This window comes from Marmota flaviventris, chromosome 5, assembly GCF_047511675.1.
Source record: "Marmota flaviventris isolate mMarFla1 chromosome 5, mMarFla1.hap1, whole genome shotgun sequence".
In the NCBI taxonomy this organism is placed as follows: domain Eukaryota; kingdom Metazoa; phylum Chordata; class Mammalia; order Rodentia; family Sciuridae; genus Marmota; species Marmota flaviventris.
The window spans coordinates 107,288,357-107,309,484 of NC_092502.1; the positions used below are offsets into that span (position 1 = coordinate 107,288,357).

General features: G+C 37.7%; 1 protein-coding gene across 5 annotated transcripts in view; it reads left to right on the forward strand.

The window, feature by feature from the left end:
* The window catches only part of Arhgef28 (Rho guanine nucleotide exchange factor 28), a 306,403-nt gene that overhangs the window by 262,107 nt on the left and 23,168 nt on the right, over positions 1-21,128 (forward strand). For 3 of the 5 annotated variants that reach the window (XM_071612505.1, XM_071612506.1, XM_071612509.1), the window contains 6 exons: positions 456-587; positions 3,616-3,716; positions 6,557-6,595; positions 6,701-6,748; positions 11,322-11,804; positions 13,615-13,915. In XM_071612505.1, the coding sequence (XP_071468606.1) occupies positions 456-587; positions 3,616-3,716; positions 6,557-6,595; positions 6,701-6,748; positions 11,322-11,804; positions 13,615-13,915 (1,104 nt within the window). Of the gene's footprint in view, positions 1-455; positions 588-3,615; positions 3,717-6,556; positions 6,596-6,700; positions 6,749-11,321; positions 11,805-13,614; positions 16,394-21,128 lie in introns of those variants that run through there. The other 2 variants (XM_071612507.1, XM_071612508.1) reach the window with 2 other exon arrangements.

Genomic DNA, 21,128 nt, shown 5'->3' on the forward strand with positions numbered 1-21,128 from the left:
TCTGAACACTGCTTTTAAAAGTTTAATACCTGATGTTTATATTACTTGAATTACAGGAAGTTTTCAACATACTATTTTAGTGAAGTAAAAGTTACATTGAGATGTTTTTATATAATGGATTTTTACTTTTTTATTGAGTTAGCTCTATATTTCAAGATGATGTTAAAAGTTTTGTTCTAAATTTCAGGTCTGTATATTTTTTTTTTCTATAATGGGCGAGATTGTAAATATTTTAGGGTTTACAGGTCACCCCATCTTGATCTTGTGTGGGAGTGTGTGTGCGTGTGCACACACAAGCCTGTGTTTTAACAAGCTTTTAAAAATGTAAAAATAATACATAGCTCCTAGGTCACGTAAAATCACGCACAGGCCAAATACAATTTGTTAACTCTTGGTCTAGATTAAACTCTACACATACATTCATTTTTAAAATTTATTTTTATTTTCCTACTTAGCGGAGAGTTTGCAAGTTGCAGTGAAGGCCTCACAGATGGGCGATGCAAGTCAGCCATCTGAGGAAGGTGGCGGAGAAGCTGTCTTGGTGGACACACTCCGTTCTGATGATGTACCAGGACCGCCCACTGCTCGTAAGTGAAAACACAGGCCTTGGCAATGAGCCTGAACAGCCCCTGAAGCCTGTAGTGGTCACATAAGATGAAAGCAATGACTCTGTCCCTATTGAAAGGGACTTCGTGTATTTTTTTAAATTGGAAAAAAAAATGAGAACAACTATGCTAGTCATAAGTAAATATCATATGCATACATTCATGGCATGGTGTTCCAAGGATAAAGACTTGAAGAGTGGTTGGTGGGTTTTACTGTTCTGTTTCCCATCAAAGCATTGCACCTTCCCCTAGGCATACCCTGCCTCAACTTTTTATGACTTATTGAACACCAATTTAGAAAGGACTTTTTCAATCTTTTTTTTTAAGAGTCCCTGCAGTCCACTGGAGAATAAGCCTTAAACTTAATTTCATGAATATCAACTGAGAAAATACAACTGAGAATATCTGTGATTCTTAGTAAAACTAGGATCCCTCTCTCTCTCTTCCTCTCTCTCTCTCTCTCTCTCTCTCTCTCTCTCACACACACACACACACACACACACACACAGAGTTTGGTGTGTGCAAAGGTAGAATTGCCAAAAGAGTCTTCATCTGTGTTATCATATACTTTAATTCAGGTCAAAATTTATTTATTAAAACACCATTTCAGTATATTTTAATATATGGAGAATTAGCTTAGGTAATATAGGGAATATAAACCTAATTATGTTGTTGTATGTGTTATTTTTAAGCTGAATAGTTAATTCCATAGAGGACTCTAAGATGAGAGTACAAAGTCTATCTTTCAGCACATACAGGTGGTAAAAACTTTACTTCCAAAGAAAGGTCTTATATACATGTGATAAACCATCGTTAGTAGCGAGAGACTGGAGGATTAAATTGTTTTAGACTTTCTTTAACAACATCCCCTGGTTAATTAAGATATATTGAAGCAGTATAGCTTTTTAATTCTAGACATTTTTTTTATGAGCACCAATAATTATTTTCCCCTCTCCAGTTCTGCTTTATCTAATCCTGGGTCTCTATTTTCAGAGTGTGCACATGTGTTTTTCATTTCAACACAGCTCAGATTCATCAGGGGAGTTGTACTGCCCTGGGTGATTTCCTTTTAAAAGAAGAACCTCATTATGCCGTTGAGGAAGTTCTATCTAAAAATACATGTAGGGATCTGCTGCTTTCAGCCTCGGCCCAGGGACAGCTGAAGAGGCTCCACTCCGCCTCTGCAGCTGCTCAGAGCACGTGGCCAGATCCCTCCCTTTGGGCCAGGCAATGGAGGCTCTCCCCATCTGTGTCCACATCTCCCACAACTCCATAGGGATAACCGTGGCATTTGCTAGAACCAGAGCAGTCTGATACCAGGATTCACATAGAGGAGATGCAGGTTCCGAGGGCAGGGTCCTGAACCCTAAGAGCTTATTGGTTCTGGGATGAATTGGACCATGATGCTATAAAAATTAGATTTTCTTTATAAGGTTACTAAAGGCAAAAGATTATTCCTAAATGAAAGCCTCCACTAAATGGGTCAGTTCTGTGATTGACTTTGAGGACTGGGTTCTTCCAAATCAAGCTCATGTCAGCCTGAGGTTATAAGCCAAACAAAACTCTATTTTTAGGATTCAGTATACTTCATCAGGTGAATGAGTGAAATCTACTTCTGTCAATTTCTGTTCACTGGAAACCCTCTCACTTGCCCTGAAATTGACTATGGAGAGGGACAACCTGATTCAAATTCCAGAAATCTGCCTTTATTTGGCCCATCACTGCCTTCTTTCCACATTTGGTTGCCCTTATTTCTGTGAAGAGTTGGGGAAGAGAAAGAGAATAGTTAATTCTTTGCTAATGCCTTTTGACATCTCTTTAAGACATTTTTTTTTTAAGGAATGGTATCCAATGGAACTACTTTTTGAGTGACAGAAGAGTCTGTATACAATGTCCTTTCACTATAGGCATAGACAATGAACTTGGGGTTTCTACTTCATATCATTTAAAGTAATTTCTGCTGAGATCAAAAGTCTTTTTTTACAAGAGGCCTTTAGAGTCTTAGACAACTCCGCTTTTCCAAAGATATAAGCATTTTTTTTGCTAATTTAAACACAAAAAAGCATTTCCCTAACTAGAAATAAAGTTTTAAGATGACATCAAATAAAGAATTTTATAAACAGCACCACAAAGTGAACATCTTTTTCATTAGTGTCCTGATTAGACATTGTTTCATTGAAATACTATGTGTGAAATGGCCTCAAAGGGTCTAGCTTTAATCAGTGCAAGGTGAGCATGGTATATATTTTAACTGAGTTCATATGGTAAATAAATAAATAAATTCATGCCAATGGAGATTTATTGGAAGTGAAATTTGTATTTGGTACTTAAAAATATTTCTTGACTAATCCCTATGTTTTCGTAGGTTAAGTATACAGTAATTACAGTATTTGCAAATTTAGAGTATCAGTAGGAAGTGTGAGAAAAAAAAATTGGAAATTATGAGAAACTGGGACAGGGTCTCAGTTTATGTGACCCTGAAACCATGAAGCCTTAGCCATCTTCAGCCTTCTTAGAAAGATGACTACTGCTGGTCTGCTCCTTCCTTCTAAACCTTGCTTATGAGCTGCCGCTCTCGTACTGGACAGGGGAAGCCTTCTTACAGACCTGGGTCTGCCCTGAGACCTTGCTTTCATTCAATTGTGCCTGTTTTAAATTTCACCCTCCCCAGTAGGCTTTTTCCTACTAAGTGAATGTGATGCATAGAATCTATACTTCCTAGACCACAAACAACACATGGGCACGTCTGCATGAGAAAGAAGTGAACATGAAAAGATGAGTGCTCATTCATGCCCTGTGTCAATTTGACTTGTGTTAGTGTGTAAGCCCCCTGTGGGCAGGGACTGTGTGCTTTGCTCTGTGTTGCTTTGGTGCCTCCTATGAGAACATTCCAGATGTATCAATTGTCCTCGTTCCTTATTTGGAAGGGTGGGTCAGCTGTGTGTGGATGAACCCAATCGGGTGGCTGATGTTTGTCCTTTTTGTTTCTGTCTCAATGGCGTGCTCCCAGCACTAGACACAGAAGGGACAGAAGGAAGAGGCTGTTGGGATGTGGATCCCGGGATCCAGGGTGTGGTAACCGACTTGGAGGTCTCTGATGCAGGGGAGAAGGTATTGTTAACTGATTTGTTAGTAAATGACACGGGTTGCTTTGTACCATAAAATAGCCTCAGGTCCTGCCCTGTCAATGGCAGTGAGTGGAATGAAAGTGCTTTTCTGAATTGTTCTCAATATTCCTATTTAAACTTTCTAACTTATTTCTTCTTTCAATGTTCTTGTTCTTCCTATATCATGTAGGTGTAAACAAAAGAAAAGTGAAAAAGTTATTAAAGAAGGTTGAAAACTCTCACGTCTGTATGTGTGTCTGTGCTCTGACCTCTGGGCTCACTTTCCGCGCTGCAAACCTTGCTTTCCACACACTGCTTTTGGCAACCATCTGGCTGAGGTGGTCCTGAGCATCGGGGCCCTTATGCAACCGGATGGTGCTAACGTAGCTGAGATAATTTCTACTTTGGAATATTCTTGCTGCTTTCACCTTCCTTGACTTTCTTCGCTTTTCCAATTTTTTTCCCTTCACTGCCCACATTTCACCTACTCTTGGTAGATTTTTAATTCGTCTGACCAATTTTTCATTTGTGATAAAGTGGTTCCAAATGCTGCTTCTTCTTCTATGACTTATACTATACATAGGTTATAACTCTCTCTTTAAAAATTAAATACATACAACTTCCCATTAACTTCAAATGAAATTGAAATGTCTCAAATATTAAAAGAATAAAACTATGATTCCGGGAAATGCCAAGTTGGCCTCCTTAGGAGGGCCTGAGGGCTCAAGAATTTGGTTTTGTCTGACACTGAATTAGGTCCATTATCAAGTATCAGCACATGCCAGTGTAGGAAAGAACATAAACGTGTATGTCATCTATATGTTGTAAATGTAGCATTTTATATATGATGTATGTATTACATATGGCTAGGAGACCAAGTTCAAAAAAAACAGAAAAGACAACCGTAATTTAAAATCATTTTAAAACTTTATAAGAAAAGTGAATGTGACAAAACGAATATAAGAATGCAATTTATGTTTTCTGATTGTAAACTTTCTAACTTATTTGTCTTAAAATGTTCCTGCTTTTCATTCTTCTCAGTTCAGACTTCACTTTTAAATCTGGTTTGTAGCTTTTAACTGTTTTCATGTTATCAGGAAGGAACGAAAGAGGGACGGAGGTAGGAAGAGTTGTTCAGTGATAGCTTACTCTCGAATGGAAAGCCATCACAGCTCCCACCTGTGATTTAGTCACAGGAGGATAATCAAGATTAAGTGTCCAGGTTCTTCTTTGTATTAACCTATCTGGAAGATTTGGCACTTAATAAGGCATTTTGAGAAATTAAGCTGAGGTTCCACTTGAAATCACACTCTTAAAAATTGTATAATGGATAGTTTCCCATTAGCTCACTTAATAAGGTAAGGTTAAAACATATTACTACTGAAAGAATTAAAAAGCAAAACACCCCTCCCTCGCCTCCAAAACCCAATGGCAGAAATCCTGTTAATCATCAATTGCAATTATGCTCTTGAACCACAAGGTGGCGGACCAACTCCATTAAAAGGATAATGTGCAATTTCCTTTCTCACTAGTAATGGTGGTTCTTGGGTAGCACAAAGCAACTCATTTCTATGTGTTTAATTTTTAGAGTATAAAAATTCTATACCATATTTTATTTCAAAATAATAAAATTTTGATGGGCAAGAACAGACTAGTAGAAAAGCAAGAACTCCAAAACTCACTAAAGAATGGGGATTCTTAGTCCTTATTATCTCCCATAGGGTTGGGCACAGATCTAATGCCTTTAAATTTCATCTCCCTTTTTCAGACTTTGTCTTTCCCTCTATTGGAGGGGCTTCTCAGTAATGAAATTTTTAATTTGCCATATGGGGGAAGAGAAGATCTGGTTAGCTCATCATCAACCTGGACTGATTGCATTTAACAACAAGTTGAAAGTTATCTGAGAACATTACCATGGCTGACTGTTTTTTACACTCAAAATTAGATCTGCTCAGATGAAAACAAACAGCATATTGGAGACTGTAGGCTCTTGGAGAACAGGGAGTCCAATGATCTCCCATAGGATAAAGCATAGTGTTGATAGTGGGTGATCAGTACTTATTGAGTAGAGCACAATCAAATTCAAGTTTTCATTGCATGCCAGACATCATTCTTAGGTTTGCAGATATAATATTGAATACACAAAGTCCTGCTATTCACTGGTTTATGTACTAGTGTGAGAAGACAGACAATAGATGAATAAACAAAAGTTTAATTCGATTCTGGAAACTGGAAACCCTCAGTATCCACATGTTCCATTAATGTGTGCTGTGGGCAAGACAAAGAATGAAGCATAGACCCACTTCCCAAGGAGCAGATGGTCTCCTGTGGCCTCACTTATAGTCTTTGCACTGGCCCAGTGAAGTCTAGTTGAGGCAGGCTCTGGGGGAGACGAGTTTTCTTATCCCAACCAGTGACTATTTTGGCCAGTGAGGCAGGGAGCTGGAGGCCTGATACAATGTTCTCTGTCTTCTAAATCTGGCCTCGAGGATGTAAGGGGTCAGTCTGACTCAGGAGAAAGCTTCAACCTGGGCACAGAGCGCTCAGTTTACAGTGTGGTCTGCATGCAGTAAACGTGTGTCCCTTGCAAGGCTTCCTCTCAGTCCTCCCTTGTTTTAAGATGGAGCTTGGTTAAAACTTGCCATGCATCCCTAACACCAAGTTTACATGAGGGAGGCTCTTGCTTTCAGGTGGGGGTTTCTATAGGTTTTTCTTCCTAGGAGGATTCAGAGTCACTATAGATGAGGTAATTGAGTTTAGAGAGGATGAGGGTCATGCGTTTTGGAACAGCTTTTCCAAAAAGTAGAGTGGCTATTCATTTTCTTATGTTTTTATGTATTGTAGGTTGAATATAGAAGTTTTTCAGAATCTTCACAGTCAGAGGTGAGCTATGTATGCTTTAAATATATCACTATGCTTTTTTTTTTTTTGATTTGTAGCTAATGAAAGGTTTTTCAAGAATTTGATATATACCATCTTATTTTTCAGATTATACAAGCTATACAGAATTTAACTCGTCTTTTATATAGCCTTCAGGTAACGACCTTCTGCTAATCTTTGACCTTGTGAATGTTTCTCTTAATGCAGTTCACTTTGATGATTCCCAGACTTTAGAAATTAGAATATCTTGAGAGGTAGTGAGTGATCTCAGAAGAATGCCAACCCCGTAAGAGTAAGTCAGCCAGATGAGCTGAACTTCACCTGGTTTTGTAATCATGAGGCAACACCACTACTACATTTTATACCATTCTTCTCAGAAACCATAAAACAGTTCATATCTTTAGAAAATAGTGATGAATATGTTCTGGCTTGACATTTACAATGAAGCTCTTAGGTGAGTGTAGCATGACTTCACATTTTCTGGTGAAAACTTAAATTCACACCTAAACTTTTTCACTTCCACATGTGGCCTTAGGTCTTAAGAGCAGTTAAATAATTCATCCACTCTTTCGGGTTTTTTTTTTTTTTCCCCCTTCTCCATCGCTTAACATTTTTTGAGTACCCGCTCTGTCTGTGCTGGACACTATGCTGAGGGTTAAGTCCACAAAAGCAAAAGGACCACAAGACCTATTCTCAAAGGGCTTATTCTTTTTCAAGGAAAAATAAGCATAAAAATATGTTTGAATTGAGGATTAGAGTGTTGAGGGATCCCTCAGGTCATGCACAAAAAAGAGGCTCAGGGCACCCAGTTGCTTAATTTACTGATTAAAAAAAAAAATTAATGCTATAAAAGCAATGTTTATCTAGTAAAACGATTTGAAGAAATTTGGAAATACAAATAGATAAAAGAAATGGCTTGTGATTCTGTGGAGAGGACTCACCACCATCATGCTGGTGCATATCCCTCCAGATTCTGGATTGCTTTGTGTATGTATGTTAGCAACACCTGTCTGTGCCATCCTCTATTCTGCTATAGCATGATTTTCAATGAATGTGTAATATTCAAGTCTATGAAATTTATCCAATCACTGATTAACTACACTTTTGTATTATTAATAGCACAAAATGTGGACATCCTTGTACACTGATCTCTGTAGCCATATTAAATGTTTCTTCAGGATAAATTACGAGAACTATTTTCTTTCTTACTTTCTCCCCGCCCCCCCACTTAGGTTTTAAATAAACATTGCCCAAATAGAGCAATCAGCCTTCTCTTTCTCTTTCTTTCTTTCTCTCTTCAATTTGAAAATGGGTCAAGAATCTGATTATTTGAATTTGCACTTCTGTGATTAGTAGTTAGACTAAACTTTTTATCCCTCCTGGTTTATTATTCATTCATATTTCATATTTGTATACCTTTTGAATGTTAAAAGAAAATTAAGTCTAATTTGTCACCAAAAATGTTAAGTCATACTGCATTTGCTGTTTCCTTATTTATACTTCAACTCAACTACATCAAGACTTTATTATTATCACATTAATTGATGAATAAAGCTTTGGATTACATTTGAATAATGACAGTGCTAGTCTCCTCTTATTTTTCCATATATTTACATATACTTTACCAGAACTTTTGAATCACTCTGTCAATTATTTCCTACCAAGACCACAAAATCAAAATTTTATTTTATTTATGAATTAAATTGGAGAGAATTGGAATTTCTGCCATAATCAGTCCTCTTGTCTAAGAACATGGACCAGTCCTCTCTTATTTTATGTTCTATTAGAAAGCTTTAGATTATCTTCATATAGGTACTATATATATGTTTCCCTAATGGTTGTAAGTAAAGGTTTTGATATTTATGTATTTATTTTTTAACTGGTCTACTCAATTAACTTCTTTATTTTAATAGTTTTCCCATTGATTCTTTGAAGTATCCCATGTAGAAAATAAAAATTTAAAAATTATAATTATTTTACTGTTCTTTAATAGTCCTATCAATTTCATTTTCTTGATTTATTGCTTTGGATGAAACTTCTGAAAGTCTGTTAACTAACAGTGGTGACAGTAAGCTCCTTATTCACAGTTTTGTGGGATTGCCTTTAGTGTCTTACATCAGAGATGCTGGTCTGGAATAGGTGTTCTTAGAGACGAATTTATCATGTAAAACAAATATGTTTAAAAATATGCTTTCTTTTAAATATCAACTAAGAAGGGATAGAGTTTGAATGTAATGTATTATCTCTTAAGGAATTAAAAAAACTTGAGCATCCTGGGTTGTGTTACCTGGTAATACAAGTTCATCTCTCTTCTATTCAGCTCTGAATTCAGCCCCATGTGGATTCAAGGTTCAAAATGCCCTGTGACCTAAATGACCTCATTTTTGCAATACATTAGGTTGAAGCCACTTGGGAAACACCAAAGTCTGCAGTAGACTTTTTCAAACAGGCTAAAGCTTTTGGGCTGCTCTAAAGATATGGTCTCTGAAAGATTTTCATTCATGGTACAGTCAGTTCTGAATTTCTTATCCATGCTTAATGTTTTTATATAAGTGTGTCTGAATGAGATGAAAATGAAATTTGATCATTTGAGAATAGGGTCAGAGAATAGGTAGAATGAGTCAAAAAAGGAAAAGGCACAGATATTCTGGCAAAGTAAGTGAAGAGAGAATGGATTGCGGATTCCTAAAAAAGTGCTGTTCTCTCCTAAATATAAGTGCAGACTTTAAGTGTGGGAAAAGAATATCCAATCTTTGAATTCCACCTCTGTGTTAGGGAAGAAAATAATCTTATCCCAAATGATAATTAGACACAACGAAGTCTTCATAGTCATGCTGAATTATTCTAATGGTAATCCTTACATGATAGTTATCATTTTCTGTGGCAGTTTTGACATGTAAATGATTGGATTTTTGTTTGTTTAACCGTACTGATGCCCTTAGGATTTATTGGAATTAGGGGGTGATGTATTGTCTACAGTGTGTTCTGCCAGGTCAGCGAGTCCTGAGTGGTTTATTATGTGCTAATTATTTCATATTTAAAGAGCATAGTAATTAGCATCTATTCTCAATGATAATCATTGTTCTCTTTATAACAGATCTTAAAGGTCATTAACCAAATAGTCAAACAAGCCTGAAATTTTAAAAATAATTCTCAAATCTAAAAATATGAATTTCATTTCAAAAGGCCCTGAGGGAATATCTTTTTGAGTCTTACTCTAAAACGAGTACACATTTAAAATATATTTTAGTTCTCTAACTTTCAAAAGTATAAAAAACTGCTGATCTAACAAAGAACTAATGTTCAAACCCCCATCTTCTTAGCATCTGTTACATGGACAGTTTAAAAAATTCTTAGAAAGGAAAAATGTGAATTTATTCCTAAGAGAGTAATGATTTCTTATACTGAGTCAAAACACACACACATACCCAGTATGTGTCCATTTTCAATTTGTCCCTTCTGCACATCTTTGCACTTTAAATGGGAACTTTCAAAATGAAAAGCTTCCAAGGACATTCACAGAGAATTTTTTGGTTTAGTGGCATCTATCCAAATCTTGGCAATTATTTTCTGTGATATTGCCAAACTTTTCATAGGCAGATACCATAACTCAAAATGTTTTTTTTTAATCTGTTTGGTAATGTCCTCTGGGATTTAGAGTATCTATTTTCTCTTAATCATTCCAGCCTCCTGTTAGCAATCTATTAAACAAATGAATTTCAGCTCAGTGTTTTATGCATGACCTTCCTGTGAGAATGCAAAGACATAACAGTAAGCAGACTAGCTTCAGCCACTTACGTATCTCCTGAAAATAGCATTAACTGCTATCCTTAAGCATTATGCTATAAAGAGATATTTATCAAATCTCTCCAAATAGTTGACTTTTATTTTTATGTCTTCATGAAAGCAACCTATGTGACTCAAGTAATTTCTGGTTTGGGATTCAAATAAAAGACACTACTAGGTTTACATAGATTTTAAAATTAATATGACTATTAATTTATTAACTGGGGAAGCTCAGAAAGAGAATGAGTTCTAGAATGGGAATGTAGAGTCTTACGAGTTTATGTACTGTATTCTTTCTTACTAAGAAGACTTACTTAAATATCACCCAACAGCTGGCAACCAGTGACATTTACAGAAGGGGGTTGAGTACAATAAACCTTCTGTAACCACATTTTCTGCATCCTCTCATTCAAAGAACATTGGATAGAAAAATGTAGGGAAAAAATTTCATGAAGTTCCAAAAAGCAAAACTTGAGTTTGCATCTTGCTCAGTACTACACTGGATTTGTGCACATGAAGTGACGTGTGGGCATTGTATTAGGAATTATGAGTCATCTAGAGATGATTCAAAGTATGCAGGAGGATGTGCGTAGGTTTTGTGCAAACACTAAGGCGTTTTATGTAAGAGGCTAGAGCATCTGCAGACTTGGGTACCCACAAGGAGTCCTGGAACCAATCCCCTCAGACACTAAGGAAAAATGATATGATTTTTTTTTCTCTATATAAGATTTCTTCTCTATATAATTTCCCAGATGATGTCATTAAGAACTAAAGATAAACCTATTTGAAATGCCAAAGTCTGTCTTTACATGTAATTTGGAAAAAGGGCAGAATATTAAGAGAAAATAGTTTGATTATACATTTTGTATTTAGGGATGCTTCCAACCCAAGAGGTAAACAAGACACAAGCCTGTTTATTCATTTGTCCCCTGCTGCCCTACAGGCCGCCTTGACCATTCAGGATAGCCACATTGAGATCCACAAGCTGGTTCTGCAGCAGGAGAGCCTGGCCCCCAGCCACTCTTTGCGAGGCGGCTCCTTCCAAGACCAGGAAAAGTCCCGCAACCTGGAGAAGCAGCGTGAGGAGCTGGCTAACATCCACAAGCTCCAACACCAGTTCCAGCAGGAACAGCGGCGCTGGCACCGCAGGTGTGACCAGCAGCAGCGGGAGCAGGAGGCCAAGGAGAGCTGGCTGCAGGCGCGGGAACGGGAGTGTCAGTCCCAGGAGGAGCTTCTGCTCAAGAACCGCAGCGAGCTGGACCATCAGCTCCAGGAGTACCAGCAAAACCTGGAGCGGCTGAGGGAGGGCCAGAGGATGGTGGAGAGGGAGAGAGAGAGCCTGCGCGCCCAACTGGGCCTGCAGTGTCTGTGGAAGCACAGCCGGCAGAGCAGCCTCCCCGCAGCCTTTCCCCCAGGAAGCAAGGAGGTATGGCTCTCCCAGGGTGTCCAAGCAGCTTTCAAAGGCAAGCTCAGTCCTCCAGGGATGCTATGCAAACACCCAAACACCGGTGTTACTGGTTGTTGTGTAACAGCTCACAAGAGGGTCTCAAATTGGTAGATAGTAAAAGCTAGGAGCTTTCCGAAGCAATGCATGTGTCTTGACTTGAAACATGGAAATTTTAAAGACCAAGGTTCTATTGGATCATCCTACTCAGAGACACCTTTCCCTGAGGAAAGAACATAGAATCAGATTGACCCAGTAAGGTGAGGGCAGGTTTGCCTTAGAAGCACATTCACTGTGAGCATGCCATTTTTCCAGTATTTTAAGGACCCTGTTTCTATAATCTATTCCTATGGGATATAATAAGAATATTCTATCATCTATGATTCATGTACCTTTTAGACCGGTTAGGTATGAATATATATTATATGCAAATAAAACACTGTTCTGTTATGTTAAGCTTATTCTCTGGTTGTGAATTGGCTAGATTAAATTCCAAATCCATATCACTAATAATAGCTAACATGATTTGCACTGTCACCATAATGGGACTCAAAGAGATCTGTCCAAAGAAAGAGGAGACCGCTACTCTACTTTCCAGCCTCTTGACCTATCACAGAAAAGAACTTAAGAATCAGTCAGGTTTTAGCAAACAGGGAGTGCTTTGTTAGAAAGTGAAAAGCAAAAGCCAAAAGAAAGTGAAAGTGAAGATGTGTTTTCAGAGCAGTATACAGTGCTGTTGAGGGTAAGAAGCAGCTTTGGGGTCTCTGGTGGGCATGGGAAGGTTAGTGGGAATGGCCTCAGCCTGGTGGTTGTGAGGCCATTTATGGGAGCCTGGCCTTTCTCAGGCCCTTAGTTCAATGTTGTCTCCTCTATCTGATTGGTAGATAACATTGAGAATGTATCCTAGATTATAGGTTTCTAAAAATATTACATCTCCCTTTGTTTAGTCTGAACATACATTGTGTAAGCTAACAATGCATTTGAGCTTAATCAAAATGAGGCCCTTTTTCATAGACGAGTGAATTATAGTAATTCTAAGATTCATACATTTGTCAGTAATTATTCATTTTCTACTTTGCTGGATTCAGTTTGCTCCAGGTGTGGAGGAGAAACTGGCCTGGGGATAAAAGATGTGAGGAGCTTTCCCATAGGCTCTGGGGTTAAAGATACAGTTTTTTTTTCTCACTCTTTTGTTTCCTTTCTACTTATATTTTCTATCTTGCCTCAAAGCTAATTAAAGACATAGGCTATGTCTGAGTAGGATGAAATCTTTCAGAAGATTACGTGTTTTCTTTGCATCCTCTCTGACAATGCTTGGCAATCCCATTCATCCCAGGAGTTTAGTTTTCTGTGCTATATGTGTTGCATGTATGCTTTTTATTGATAATGCATGAAGTTGTAAAAGCTAATGAGAACTGTGTTGCATCTGATTTTTCTTTCAAGTTTGCTAAATTACATTTATTGCAAATTCCTTATGTATATATGGATATGTTTTCAATTTTTTATTTAGTAAAAATTAAAATGTTCTGTCTTTGATTAAAATAAAGTAGAGACTCTTTAATAGTCTAGGACACTGCAGCTTTGTTATAAAAGACATTGTGGATAGTGAATTGAATTCTTTGGTTCTAGCTCATTTAAATGGAATGAGAGGAAACAGTAAATGGTGATATTCTTCTTGATCTCACTCTTATTGAGGTCTTGATTGTGAGATTCTAGTAGAAATAAACACTTTACTACGTTTGTTTAAGTTGCTGGAGAAATTATAGTATTTTTTCTGTATTTCTTTACACAGGTAACGGAACTTAATCCATCTGAGGGTTTGTGTCGTGAAAATTCACTCCTCATCCATGAAGCTTTAGTACAAATGTCACTTAACACTTTCAGTAAACCAAGTTCATCAGGCATCCACGAGGATGCCACTTACCCCCCAAATATAGCTAATTCTGATTTGGTGAGGACTAGTGAAAATCAAGTAAACCTCAAGATGGAAGTTTCTCAGCCTTCAGATGTCAACCATGAACTGTGGACAGCTGTTGGGCCCTGTCATCAGATACCTCCTCTCCACGAAAGCAGCAAGGATTCTTGTAAATATGGTAATTAACACCTTACACATCGCCTGTGTAGTTTCAACAAGAAATTGTGTTCTCTGAATGATTGGCTCTTCTGCAGATTGAATCAAAGTGAGCCCTAATATGGGAGTCAATTGGTGATGATGAGCTGGAGTCTGTAGCACACACTTTTTTGTGGGGAAGTCTGGGGATGGCCTTCTCTCAGAAGCATCTAGACAAGCAAAGCCATGAATGTAGGGTTTAGGAAATGAGACCAACACATAAGAACCAGGTGGTTTTTAGGCCTGTGGGCCCAAAGGGTCATGTCCCCTTAAAAGTGAAGCAACTTGATCTTTATTCCCCACTGTAGACCCTGCTATGTCCCGATACGCATATCCGTTGACTCTCAGAAATAAAAGATATGAACAGGGTTTGCAATAGGACTTTATGGTCTATCACAGCAATTTCCTGTAACGTTAGAGAAATCTTCTGTACTGCTATTAAACACCCCAAATGAAACTGTTAACATCATTTGTCATTGTAAAAAAAGGTGTCGTCTCTCCATAAGTACCTCGTAATAACACAATTTGCTAATCCCATTAAAGCATTTGCCAAATATAAAGGAAGGGCAGCTCGAGTTTCCAACTCGACGTGAATCCAAATGATTTAAATCTATGTCTATCATAAATTGTTTTCTGTGGGATATGAGGTAGGGAATGAGAAGAACTTGAAACCTCTCTACCAAAAAACAGATGGTATGCAATAGAATAAACAAATGGCCAGCCACATGGACCTGAAATAAATCACTGACAGTAAAATGTTTCAGAAACATAAAACAAGCAGTGTATAGAGATCCTTAGAACTTGACATGGACTTGTGTCTGCGACTAATATATATTAGTTTGTCAGTTGGGTGGATAATTTTTCAGCAACAAAATTATTTGAAGGTGTTGAGCTTCTTCCAATTAGGGAATCATAATTCTGACACACCTGCAAGTTGATTTATTGCTGATATAAAAGATCTTGATTCTTAATAGTGAATAATTCTTTATACCACTTAGCCACTGCTGTGATGTTCTTACTTCTCGTCAGCATGTAGGAGAGAATGAAATAGTTCTTAAAAGTATCGTTTCAGATGTTCCTTAAATAAAAGAGAACAATACATTGGATTAATAGTTTGGACTAAAAAAAAGGTTAAGCAAAATTTAGAAAATAGGACCCCTTTAATGTATTATCTTGCAGTTTAATACTGTGGAGACCACACTGCAGGGTGCTTTTTTCCTAGGCACATGTTGCTTTGCTCTGCTGATTCATTAACTTGCTATTTACAGGGCTTTATGTGTTTTTGCCAGTGTGGTTTTGCATCCTGGCTTTGGTATAATTCAAAAACTCAGTTTGAGCTTAACCACATTCGGCTTTTGTTTAAGAGAAGTATTTCTCTTTTACTTGTTTTGTGTATCTGCCATCTTTTTCTATTGCCTTGTGCTTCAAAGTAGAAAGCTTTTAAACATTTGGCAGCATACCCGCAGTAGATAGAAAATGTACCAAGGAAATAAACAGTGACTATACACAAAACCATTCTATCTGCCTATAAAGAGTTAGATAGGGCCAAGAGAAATGCTGAGAAAATAGACTTATGCTGAAGAAATTGAATGTCCAGTATAGGCCAAGGACACTCAGCACATTTACAGCAGGGAGGGAAATCAACTTTGGCCTAAATCTCTCAGGAACATCCTGGTGTATATAAGTACAGATTGGATCAGAAATGCTATGTGCACTGTTAACCACCAGAGTTTTGCAACTAGTCAGAAAAACCCTATTTATATTTGTTTACTTAAGCATGATAAGCAATTTCTCGAAGAGACATAAGAACAGGGAATAGGAGGTGATAGGGAAGTGGAATGAAAATGTGATATATTTTCTTAAGAGGGCGGTCAGGGCCAGATAACATTGTTGAAATGGCTCCAGAGCTTTCACAGCACTTTAAATCGAAAGTAGCAGGACATCAGCTGCCGGCCAGGGTCTCAGCTGGGGTGTGGAAGCAGTGATGGAGGGGGCAGGGCTGGTGGAGGCAGGCCCCTGGTGTGCTGGGTGGTTAGGAGCACAGTCTGTGTACTGGAGTCAAGGTCTAGTCAGAGTATCCAGCGTCTTTCATACTGTACTACTGAATCTTTGGATGAGTGGTCACAGAGACCACTACTGAGAATCCCCGTGGTTCACAGTATGCTGGCCAACAGTGTTTGCCCATAATGTTCTGGGCTGGTGAATTTGTTAAATGTTCATTTAACCATGACTTTAACCATCAGCTGTGCTGATTATTTCATCCATAGGCCCTAAGGTCAGCTGTTTCAGGCAACAGCTTAAAGGATGGTTTGCTTTCTTGTCTGGTCCAATACTGTGTATGAGCCCAGCTCAGATCAGCAGATGTGAATTTCAGGAACTTTCAGGAACATTCAGGAACATTAAGGCTGATGCACAAAATTGTATGTAAACAAAATTTGTGAACATGTTTAGAAGTCACCTAGTCTGGAATTTTCATTGTTTGTTTTTTTTTTTTTTGTTTTGTTTTTGTTTTTTTCCCCCAATCCAGCCTAGTGTGAATTGCTCTACCACCAATAACCATATGGCACATTGTTATTTCATTCACTAAGGATTTATTTGGAGAAACTTCCTTTAATATGACAACCCACTGACATGGTTCTGGTTATCTCCATTTGAGAGGGGAAACTAGGATGCATAATGGTTAAGCAGCTTGTCCTAGATCACATAGTTAGGAAATGGGAGAAATGGGAATTGAACCCAGGAAGACTGGCTCTGGAACTCGTGCTCTCAATGATTGCATTATAAATTATTAATTTCCAGAGAACCAGGTTGAGTTGTACTTTTAACTTAAGTTGCAGTAGATATAAAATAAATCCTTTTTTAATGCCTGGCAGGATGTTCATGATTAAGGGCCAGGTTTTTGTTTTTGTTTATTTCCTTTCCCTCCCTTTGTTTTTAATGTTACCATTTGGAAACAATTTCTAAGTGCTTTGGATTGCGGTGGCCAACTCTTACATGGAGCTTGAGCATCTTCAGATATCATAAATATCCTTTAGTTTCCCTCTTTCCTCATAAGGCGCCCTTTCTTAAGAATACTTTGCTTCCTAATGTTTAATAATAATCCTATGTTATTTGCAAATATTTTTAAGGTGGCACTTTAAAGTTTACTTTGTAATTTTTGAAGTTATTTCATGGACAAAATTCTTGGATGTTTGCATATTAAATCCAAATTCGTATTTAACTTTCTTCATAATAGAAGAGATGGTTGGTTTAAAAACTTTTTTTCTGCTCTCTTCTGAGGGATACCAGCCAAAGCCACAAAAAAGAAAAAAAAATCTTTAAGCAATGAAATCTCTATGGGGCGATTGCTATGTAATTGGCCCTGTGAGATTCTCAACTGCATTACCCTTAGAAGAAAAAAAAAATGCTGCTGTGACTTTTTTCCTTCTAACTTGAAAATTCTAGAACAATATATTTAATGCATCTATTAGTTTAAATTATTTGTCTTTTTTGTTAATCAATAAAGAAAACCTTTTATGAAAATCAAAAATCTTTATAGTGTTCTCTTTCAAATGTATTTCTATCTGTATCTCCATACTATATTTTCAAGTTACCTAAACAATTCTTTGTGAGGCAGTTGAACATAATATTGGAATACATATGATAAAGTTTAAATCAAGACTCAAATTTTATATGGTAATCCTGTAGTACTAAAAAAAACCAGAGAGTAACTTTATTAAATTTGAATTTCCAAATGGTGTTCTTTTACTACATATTAGATTTTGGTACCCAGCAAAATGTTTTCAAAATTTAAAGCATTGTCTTCAGATTAATTCATCTTAGCAATGTTGCTTTTGTTTAAAAAAAAAAATTGACAGCTGTGTTAAACTTTCAGTAACAAGTTGTTTTTTTCTTACATAGAAAATTTCTAAATGAAAAGCCATGCTATAGTTAGTATTTAAGCAACAGTCTTCAAAAAGTGAGAATATGGTAATTTCCAGTGTTTTAAAAATATTCCATAATTCAGAAATTGGCACCTTATTTGTATAATCTGTGTGGAGAGAAGCTTTGTCAAAGACCTTCAGGCAATCTCCCATGAAACTGAAATTGGCATTAGATACCATAAACTTGAAGGACAAAGGTGCATTTGAGGAAGGAGTTGTATAAGTTTGCTAGAGCTACCATAACAAACTACCTCAGACCTGGTGGCTTAAACAACAGAAATGTATTCCCTCACAGTGGGGGAGACTAGAAATCTAAGATCAAGGTGGTGCAGGGAGGGCTGGTTTTTTCTGAGCCCCTCTCCCCTTGGTTTGTAGATAGCTCTTCTCCCTGTGTCTCTACATGGCTTTCCCTCTGTGCCTGTCTGTATTTTGATTCAGTCTTCTTATACCCTCATATTGCTTCAGGGCCTGTGCTAATTACCTCATTTAACTCGTTTTCCTCTTTAAAGGCTCTGTCCCCTAATACATTTGGAGATACTTCAATATGTAAACTTTTAATGGACACAATTCAGTCCTTAATGGGATAAAAGGATTATTTTAAACGTTACAAAAGCCTCATTTTTTTTTTAATGCACAAAGTTGAACTATAATCTACCTGCATTGTTAATTTTTTGACTTGATTAGGGTAGTGATATGAATTTAGTTTTAAAAAAATTGCTTAATGACAAAATTATGATAAATGCCTTTATATACATTTATAGATAGAGTGATTAAATCTATATCAACACAGAAATTAGGGCAGAAAAATATACTCTACAGGTTCATTTCCTACTAATATAACCTAAACCTGAAATTCATGTTTGTCAGCTGAGGCCTTAGATAAGGAGCTTTGGGAATTTTGAGCTCTCTCTGTTCTGGGGAGGGATATTAGATGTCTCTGTTTGGATTACTTAAATGAAACCAAAACTAAAGGGTTGGGAACATTTATTATGGCATTGAATATATCTATATGAGTTTGAAGCAGTCAAAATTGAGAATCCATTGAACAACTCTATATTTCTTCTAGAATCTTGACTATCACTTTAGCTAATATGTAACAGAAACCATAGTACTGTTTGCTTTTGGGAAATCTACATCATGATAGAAGTATAAGGAATTTTTTTGGAATCAAAGGCTTAGTTTTAATCTTCCTCATTGACAAATGTAGCTGATTGACTTTATTTAGCCTTTTGCAGATTTTGTACCAGGAAAAGGAAACATGACCTTTGCCTGGTAAAGCCAGGTGAGCCTCAAGTGCTAATTGCTAGTTCCTGATGGCGTATAATCCAGGTGCAGGTTGGCCCTGTAAGCCAACTGGGCCAGGGCCATGTGCTTTAGCAGGAGAGCAAAACCAGCAGGTGGGTGGACTGGGGGGCAGCCAGCCAATCTTGTGGCTGCTTGTTCATCCTGCCCTGCTGCCAAAGTGGGCGTCCACTTAGTAAGAATGGTTCTAGAGGAGCTGGGTTCTGGCTCAGTGGTAGAACGCTTGCCTACAGGTGTGAGGCACTGGGTTCAATTCTCAGCACACATATAAATAAATGAACAAAATAAAGGCCCATTAATGTCTTAAAAACACATTAACAATAACAAGAAAAGAATGGTTCTAGAAGTTAGGCCTGGCTCTGGGTCATCCTTCGCTTAAAAGTGAAACAAACACACACACACACACACACACACACACACACACACACGGCCTTTGGACCACATATTTGACCTTTCTAGAATGACATGACTTTAGTCTCAAGGTGATTAAGGATCGGGTTTAGAAAGGAGGTTTTTTGTAACCACTTATATATCAAACATGCCTTAGGGATAAATCCTGCTTGCATCAATCACAGTGATGTGTGGGGCAAAGATCCATCACCAGCAAAGAAAGCATCCCCCTCACCAGGTATCAGAATCTGGGGATGGTCTCCCTCATCCTTCTCCCTAACCAACTGTGAAGTGTCTACTTTTAGGTCCCATTTGAAATATGGAATATTCAGCTGAGTACTGTTGTTTTACGTTTGCCTGAAGGATCTGGCCATCTGGTTCAGACAGTGGCCTCGTAAATAGTGTTCGTGGATCATCAGATCTTTGTGGCAGCTATTCAACACTGACGTTGCGACTTGAATGCAGCCATAGGCAATACATAAAGAGTGTGCTAGCCAGGCGTGGTGGCTCATGCCTGTAATTTCAGCAAGTCTAGAGGCTGAGACAGGAGGATCACAAGTTTCGGGCCAGCCTCAGCAACTCAGTGAGGCCCTAAGCAATGTAGTGAGATCCTGACTCAAAATAAAAAATAAATAGCTAGGTGTAAAGTGCCCCTGGGTTCAAACTCTAGTATATATATAAAAAAAATGTGCTCAGCTATGTTCCAACTAAACTTATTTATAAAAACAGGTGAATGTAGTTTGCCAACACCAGAAGTTGGTTTCCAAACTTAACCCCCTTCTGCCTAAGTTGAAGGTAGATGAAATACTCCCACTAGATTGAAATGTTCATCCAAATTAACTCCCCTTCAGAAGAATTAATAATGTGATATTATGTGGCACTTCATGCCTTTGAAAAACACATCTGAATTCATGATCTCATTTGTTCTTTACAATGATCTCCTGAGATCATGATTACTGTCTTTGTTTTCCAAATAAGGCAACTTTTCTTTCACTCTGTTCATTCAGTGAACACATGAATTCAGATAGATAGTTAGGTGTATTTGATGAAGTTTAAGCCCAGTGGTTGAAACTTGGAGAATCATTCTCCCAAACTCCCACTCCCTATGACGGTGTTGGAGCAGGCCTTAACTCTGAAGCTAATGAGAAGACACATGAATGGGATTTTTTGCTAGAAACCTGGTTACTGCAACTGAACATATATCAGAGTTTCCTGCAGCTTGCAATAAAAACACAGCTTCCTCTGTTTAGAGATCTGATATGAATCAGGGTTTGTCTGGAGCCTGCAAACTTGTGTATCTAACATTCTTCTTAGGTGATTTTGAAGCATCCAGCCTGATGAATGTACATGTGTCTCTGTACTGTCAACCTGGGTTGTTGGGCTTGATGTTCCAGAACCTCAGTTCAAATCCTGAATCTTGTACTGCTGTGTGATCTCTTAGTTTCCACCAAAGGAAGGGACATGTTAATAGGATTAAGGAAAAGGCCTTGCATGTCCTGGGGAGCCAGTGAACATCAGTTTCATTCCTACATTATTTTAATGGACATCCAGAAGTAGCCTACTAATAAAAATGAATGTGTC